This window comes from Orycteropus afer, unplaced genomic scaffold (genome assembly GCF_000298275.1).
Source record: "Orycteropus afer afer isolate SDZICR_OR568_19922 unplaced genomic scaffold, OryAfe1.0 scaffold00136, whole genome shotgun sequence".
NCBI lineage: Eukaryota > Metazoa > Chordata > Mammalia > Tubulidentata > Orycteropodidae > Orycteropus > Orycteropus afer.
In genome coordinates this window covers 3,700,598-3,708,748 of record NW_006921723.1, presented here as the reverse complement: position 1 = coordinate 3,708,748, position 8,151 = coordinate 3,700,598, and the positions used below count along the sequence as shown (strand labels likewise).

Here is an 8,151-nt window from a genome sequence, read left to right as displayed (position 1 = left end):
AGGCAGTTTTGACTACTGTGGCTGTATAGTAGGTTTTGAGATCCGGCAAGTAAGCCTAGTCTTTTTTTTGTGATTTTGGGTTATTGTAATCCCTTTCACAGTGATCAGCTGTGGTAACCGACCACCATCTAATTCTTCTGGTCTCAAGGTCATAGAGGCTGGGGTTCACATGATCCATTAGTCCCTTGGACAGTGTTGTTTCCATGCGTCTTTGAGTTTTTTCAGTCTTCTTTGCTCTAGACTAGTATTAGTTTTAAGAGAAGATTCACAGGTATAAAAAAGAAGAAAATTAGAATCTTCGATGTCTGTTTATTGAACAGATTTACTATTTCTTACTTCCTGGAATTTTGCTTCTTCACAGCACATGAACATTTTTGTTTTTCTAATGCTGATGCTTGGCTTTGATGGACTGTGTCCTGTACTTTAGGAATGCCAGCACTGACCTGCTTCTCTCCCAGTAGCCCCCTCCACTGGCTTACTGTGTGTAACAGATGACCACATGCTGATTATCTCACAGTTTGCATGAGTCAGGAATCTAGGCCCAGGTTAGCCAGGTCCTCGGCTCAGGGTCTCACGAAGGTATAGTCCAGGTGTCAGCCAGGCTACATTTCTGATCTGGAGATCAGAGTCCTCTCCTAAGTTTACATGGTTGTTGGCAGAATTGCAGCTGTAGGACTGAGGGCCTGTGTTCTTGTCAACCTGTGTGCTCTCAGCTCCTGGAGGCTGCTTGCAGTTCCTTTTCACCAGGTGCCTCCCAACATGGCAGTTACTTCTTCAAGAACAGCAGGAGAAACTCTCTCTAGCTGCTTGGGAAGAGTCCTATATCAGGTAACATAATCATGGGGGAGACTGTCTCATCCCCTTTGCCATATTCTTTTGCTTAGAAACTAGTCACAGATTCTGCCCAAACATGGGGAGGAGATTATACAAGAGCAGGACTTGTCGGGGTCACCTTAGGCTGTGTCCATCACATGAGGTAATCGGTCCCTTTTGCAACAGTCTGGACTCTGGGCATGTCTGCTTTGTGTGGTCATCAGTGGCTTGCAGTTAGCTGCTTGATGTAAGCTTAGGTGTGTTCTTTTCATAATAAACCACAGAAGCATTCTGGGGAATAACTGTGTGTGCATTAGAAGGTGCTTTGTAAGATATTTTATAAGCAGAAAACTGACATGGTGAAAAACATTCTTAGAGTCCACCATAAGGAAGCAGAACAGCTGGCTTCATTCTTTTGCTTTTTATTGTTAGAATTAAGTTTACAGAACATGACAAGCTATAACTTGAGTCCACTTTAATTAATATACTATGTCTGTGGAAAGAAACCACCACTTGTCTGTCAGTTTGTCATGCTGTGGTGGCCTGTGTGTTGTTGTGAGGAATTCCAGAACACGTAACTATGCTCATGAAGAACCTGCACATAGACCAGGAGGCTGTAGTTCAGACAGAACAAAGGGACACTGCATGGTTTAAAATCAGGAAGGGAGTGTGTCAGGGTTATATCCTTTTGCCATACTTATTATCTGCATGCTGACCAATAATCTAAGAAGCTGAACTATGTGAAGAAGAAGGCGGCATCAGGACTAGAGGAAGATTCATTAACAACCTGTGGTATCCCGATGACACAACCTTGCTTGCTGAAAGTGGAGATGACTTGAAGCACTTACTGATGACAATTAAAGACTGCAGTCTGCAGTATGAATTACACTTCAACATAAAGAAAATGAAAATCCTTACAACTGGAACAGTAAGCAACATCACAATAAAAAGAGAAAAGATTGACATTATCAAAAGTTTCATATTACTTGGATCCACAATCAACACCCATGGGAGCAGTAGTTGAGAAATGAGATGACATATTGCACTGAGAGAATCTGCTGCAAAAGACCTCTTTAAACTGCTGAAGAGCAAAGATGTCTCTCTGAAGACTAAGGTGTGCCTAACCCAAGCCATGGTATTTTCAGTAGCCTCATATGCATGTGAAAGCTGGACAGTGAATAAGGAAGACCAAAGAAGAGTTGATGCTTTTGAGTTGTGGTGTTGGCAAGGAATATTGAAAATAGCATGAACTGCCAGAAGAACGAACAAATCTGTCCTGGGAGAAGTGCAGCCGGAATGCTCCTTGGAAGCAAGAATGGCCAGACTTTGTCTCACCTACTTTGGTCATGTCAGAAGGGACCATTCCCTGGAAAAGGATCAAATGCTTGGTAAAGTGGATGGGCAGCGAAAAAGGGGAAGACCCTCAACAAGATGAATTGACACAGTGGCTGCAACAGTGGGCTTAAGTTTAGCAAGGATTGTGAGGATAGCACACAACCGGGCAGTGTTTTGTTCTGTTGGACATTGGGTCTCTATGAGCTGGAGCCAACTTGATGGCACCTGACAACAACAGCAATGGAAGGAAAATGTCTAACATACTAGGCTGAATTTCCTGTGTGACCAATTACTATGTATGGTCTAAGAACAGTTCATGTTTGGGTTTAGCTTTACTAAAGGTCAGGTGTCATCTCTCACAACACAGTTTCTTATTTGGGGCTCAGAGACATGGATCTTACTCCTGTACCCCCATCTCTAGTCTTTGCAAGGCATTCCATGGGTGCATGAGGTGAATTAGAATGTGAAGACGCTCATGTAGAAACAGCAGAAGGTGATATGGCAGGTGTTGGGCTTTCCTCATAATGTTTTCACATCTGACGTCCACCATAAAGTTACCGGTTTTCTGGCCTTGGCAGCATCTCTTAATAACAAATGTTTGATTTATGTCATTATAGGATTTAAAATATTAAAATAATGGCATAGCACTCACCAGAATTGTTCACAGTTGTGATACGTGCACATAGCGTTGTGATTGCAGTTATCCTCACTTTCTCATTGACATTTACCAGAGTCCCCCTCTTGGCTACCTCCTTGGCATATACACATATGCCTGTCTCTCTCATCTTTGCAAATGAACAAACACTGCTTTGACGCACCTCTTTTAGCCCCTGCCTCATGTCTTTGCTCTCCTTTATGATAAAACTTAAGAGAATTTATGGTTGCTGCATCCACTACTTCTCTGCCATTTCTCTCCCAGCCTTCTCCCCCTACTGGGTCAACAGTGACCTGTTGCTAAATCCAAGGTCTCTGCCGGGTGCTTATTCTACTTCTCAGAAGCATCACAGATGGCTCTTCTCATTCTTTAAACAGTGTTTTTCTTGATTCCTCTTCACTCGCCCTTCAGTCCCAGTTTCTTTTATTGATGCCTTCTCCTCTGCTTAACCCTACAAATCCATGTTCCTCGGCTGCGTCGTGGGCCTGTACTCTAGCTACATCCTCCTGTGGAGATTTCATCAAGTGTTGTGGCTTTAAATGTCATCTCTATGCCAGTGGCTCCTCCATATTTGTATCATGTATCTGTGTAGACCCAGTCGCCTAATAAACACATTAAAAAAAAAAACAAAAAAACTTCTTGGTTAGCTCATAAGTAATCTCAAGGGTAACTTGACCAAAACACAACCTTCTTCCCCAAAACTTCCTCCTATAGTTTTTTCATCCATCCAGTTGTTTAGACCCAATTTTACAGTATATGAATTATATCAATTAAAAAGTTAACTTAGAATTTTTCTTTGCCTAAACCCCACATCAGGAGCTCTGGTGGCATAGTGCCTAACCAAAAGGATGGCAGTCCAAACCCACCAGCCACTCCTCAGAAGGAAGATTGAGCAATCTATTTCCATAGTGATACCACCTCGGAAGCCCAAGGAGGGGTCACTATGAGTCAGATCTGACTCGACGGCAGTGAGTTTGGTTTTTGGTAAACCCCACATCCAGTTTATCAGGATATCTTGGTTATTCCATCCCGGCAACCAAAAGTCTGTCTACTTTTTATGTCTAATGCTGTAACTCTAAATTAAGCCAGCATAATTTCTGGCCTGTTCAAGCTGTAGTCACTTCTAGACTGATATTCCTGGTTTCAGCCTTACCTTTCTGCAGTCCAGTCTCCACAGAGCAGCCATAGTGATCTTTTAAAAATGCAGATCATTAAGGATAGACAAGTAGATCGACGATATAAAATTGAAAGTCAAAAAAAACCCATACATTATGGTCAGTGGATTTCCAACAAGGATGCCAAGACAATTCAGTGGAGGAAAAATAGTCTCTTCAACAAATGATGCTGAAACAACTGGATAACTACATGCAGGAGAATGAAATTGGATCCCCTGCCTCACACCATAAACAAAAATTAACTCATAGTGTCTCAAAGACCTAAATATAAGAGCTAAATCTATAACACTTGTAGAAGAAAACATAGCTGTAGATCTTGATGACCTTGGATTAGCCAAAGGTTTTTTAGGACACCAAAAGCACAAACAATCAAAGAAAATATAGATGAATTAGGCTTCTTCATTGTTAAAAACTTGTAATTCAAAGAAAGTGAAAGTACACCCCACATAGTGGGAGAAATTATTTGTAAATCGTATCTGATAAATGTTCAGTATCCAGATAATATAAAGAACTCTTGACAATTCAACAATAAAAAGACAATCCAATTAGAAAATGGGCAAACAATTTGAATAGATATTTCTCCAAAGAAGATATGCAAAGTTTCAATAAACATATGAGAAAAAAGTTCAAGATCATCAGTCGTTCTTGTGTACCATGGAGTCTATTAAGACTCCTAGCGACTCTATAGGACAGAGTAGAACTGCCCCATAGGGTTTCCAAAGCTGTAATCCTTATAAAAGCAGATTGCTGTATCATTCTCTCACAGAGTGGCTGGTGGATTTCTAACTGCTGACCTTTCTGTTATCAGCCAAACACTTAACCACTATGCCACTGGGGCTTCTACATTAGTCTAAATTAGAAGAGTGCAAATCAAAACCACAATGAGATATACCCTACTAGATATGTACCAAGGAACTCTGGTGGTGTAGTGGTTAAAGCATTTGGCTGGTAACCAAAAGATCAGCTGTTTGAACCCACCAGCAGCTCTGAGGGAAAAAGATGTGGCAGTCTTGCTTCTGTAAAGTACAGCCTTGGAAACCCTATGGGGCAGTTCTACTTAGTCCTATAGGGTTGCTATGAGTTGGAATCAATTCCATAGCAGTGGATTTTGGTTTAGATACAAACCCACTAGAGCTCTGGTAGCATAGTGCCTAAGGCACTTAACTGCTAACCAGAAGGCTGGCGGTTCAAGCCCACCAGCCACTCCTCAGAAGGAAGGTTGGGCAATCTACTTCCATAGTGACACTGCCTCAGAAACCCAAGGAGGGGTCTCTATGAGTCGGGTCCGACTCGACAGCACATAACAACAACAGGATGACTATCATCAGAAAAACACTAAGTGTTAGCAAGGATGTGTACTGCTGGTGGGAATGTAAAATGGTATAGCAGTGTGGAAAACAATCTGGCAGTTCCACCAAAAGGTAAGCATAGAGTGATGATATGACCCAGCAGTCCCTTTCCAGGAGAAATGAAACACAACACACTGAAGCTGGCACACCAATGTGCCTAGCAGCATTATTCAGAATTGTCCCAAAGAAACAACCCAGATGTCCATCAACTGATGAATGGATTAATAAAAAATGTCCATTTATTGTATGATTCCTTTTATATGAAATATCTAGAACAGATATATCCTCAGAGACAGAAAATACATTAGTGTTTGCCCCTGGGGTGGAGGAAGGGATTGGGGAGTGACTGCTAATGGGCATGTGTTTCTTTTTGGGGTAATGAGAATGTTCTGGAATTAGTGGCTGTATTGTACATCCTTTCGAATATACTGAATACCATTGATTTGTACACTTTAAAAGTGGCTTTTATAGTATATGAATTAGAACAATTTTTTTTTTTTTTTTAGGAAAAACACTAAAAAATGTGTTTCATGTCACCTGACAACCACTGTAAAATCCTCCATTGCTTCCTGTGTTAGTTTGCTATCGATGCTATAACAAATCACCATACACTTGGTGGCTTAAGGCAACACAAGTTTATACTCTTACAGTTCACGAGACATGAGACTCACTGGGCCAAAATCAAGGTGTCCGCAGAGCTGCATCCCTTCTGGGGACTCTGGGGAGAATCTGTCTCCCTGTCTTTTCCAGCTTCTGGAGGCTGCCTTGGCTCATGGCCTTGTCATCCTCAAAGCCAGCAGTGGCAGGTGGAGTCCTCGTGCAGCGTATCTGGTTCTTTGCAGCTGGGAAGGCTTATCCACTTCTAAGGACTTGTGAAATTAGATTGGGCCTACCTGGATGGTCCAGAATCATCTCCCTCTCAAGGTCCTTAACCTTGATGATGTCCTCGGGCCATTTTGCCTTGTAAGGTCACATATTCACAAAATCAACGCAGTAGGACATGGACATCTATGGGGGCTCTTACTCTGTCAACCTCAGTGCCTATCACCTGCATACAAAAGCCAAAGTCCTTGTAACTCACAGGCCTCTACTTGCCTTTCTGATTTCATCCCGGCTTCTCCCTTCACCCATTAGACTATAGCCACGTTGGTCTGCTGGTCTTAAAACAGAGAGTATGTTCTCCCTCAGGGTCTTTGCACTTGTTTCCTTTGCCTAAATTATTCTCTCATCAGCTCTCTGCCTGGCTGACTTCTCCATGTCATTCCAAATTTGGCTTTAGGATCACCCTAAAGACATTCAAATACCAATAAGCTTTCCAGCCAGTAGTCTCATGTGACCCCAGTTTAATTGACTGCAAAGCATATGGCACAGTGAAGAGGTTTTTTTGCATGTACCTGCGTGTATTTGGGAGGGGTGTCTTGCATGTGGGTAGGTACCCCATCTGCCTGTGTACAGCTGTATCTCCTGTGACTCTACAGTTGTGTAACTGGGAAAGGGCAACTCAGGTCCTCCTTGTTCACCAGAGTGGGCCCTGCAGGTAGTAGGAAACTCAGCTTTCCAATAATTTGACCTTGGAATTCTATAGTTCTTGTTGAGCAATTTGCATTATTTCAATTTGCACTGTTTATATTATTTAAAAGTATACCTGTAAAGGGAAATGGTTTGGATGTTACAGTGCATTATAAATTTACACAAATCAGGTTCATAGGAAATATACTATATTCTGTATCTGGGTTTGCTTTTATTTCTCAGTATTGAGAATCTACACTTTTGGACAAGATGGCCTCTCTGTCTCTTACACCTGTGTCACCTCTCTTGCAGAAAACATGCTCTGAATTGCCATCGGATGAAGCCAGCTCTCTTCAGTGTGCTCTGTGAGATCAAAGAAAAGACAGGTAAGCTGTCAGAAAAGATGCTGTGGGCCCCAGGACACATGACCAGACATGTCTCATGTACTCAAGGAGTGTTTTGCTTATCCCTTCTCCAGCAGTGGAAAGTTCATTCTGTCTTGTCAATGTTTATAACTGGAGAAATACTCTTTCAAATAAAGAGCAAATAGATGTGTTTTAGACATAAGACCAAACAGTTGCTGGACATTCAGTTGCTTTGATAAAGGGAAAAGTTACATAATTAGAAAAGCAGAGTGATCCGAATTTTGTTCTTGTTTATGTTAAGCATCCAAAGTAATCATCCTGGATTTTAAAATATTTATTTTGAATTAATTTTAGACAGGTGAATTGAAGAAAGTAGAGTTCTAGTATACCCTTTTCCTCACATCCTCTAATATGTTAGCACTTAATAATCACAGCGCAGTGATCAAACCAGGAGATCAGTATTGGTACCATGCTGTTTAACTGAACACCATCCCATATTTGGGGCTCATCATTTTCCCCCCAGTCGCCATCTCTGGTCCAGGGTCTTGTCTAGGGTCCCACATGCATTTAGTCTCCATGTCTCCTTAGTCTGCTCTGCTCTGTAACAATTACTCAGTCTTTCTTGTCTTCTGTGATCTTGACACTGTTGATAATTAGAACTGCCCAGTCACACAGAACATCCCTAAGTGTGGGTAGCCAAGCACTTCCTCGTGATTAGCTTGCAGTGGTATGTCTTGGCAGGAATCCACCCCCTTGATGTTGTACCTTTCTCATGCATCATTTTGGGGCACATGTTGTCCTGCTGGTGATGGTGGTCACCTTGATTACATGGTTAAAGGTATTAACTGTGACAGTGGTCTGGAGTGGTAGCCACCAATACGCTAGAGGCATCACATCTTCCCAGAGTTAGACCTTGCTCTGTATCCTTGGCAGAAGTGGCAGAAAAACAA

At 42.0% G+C, this 8,151-nt stretch overlaps 1 protein-coding gene across 1 annotated transcript in view; it reads left to right on the top strand.

The window, feature by feature from the left end:
* The window catches only part of PBX4 (PBX homeobox 4), a 78,420-nt gene that overhangs the window by 48,662 nt on the left and 21,607 nt on the right, over nucleotides 1-8,151 (top strand). Inside the window, exon 3 of the mRNA XM_007945389.2 lies at nucleotides 7,149-7,222. Within this exon, the coding sequence (XP_007943580.2) occupies nucleotides 7,149-7,222 (74 nt within the window). The remainder of the gene's footprint in view (nucleotides 1-7,148; nucleotides 7,223-8,151) is intronic.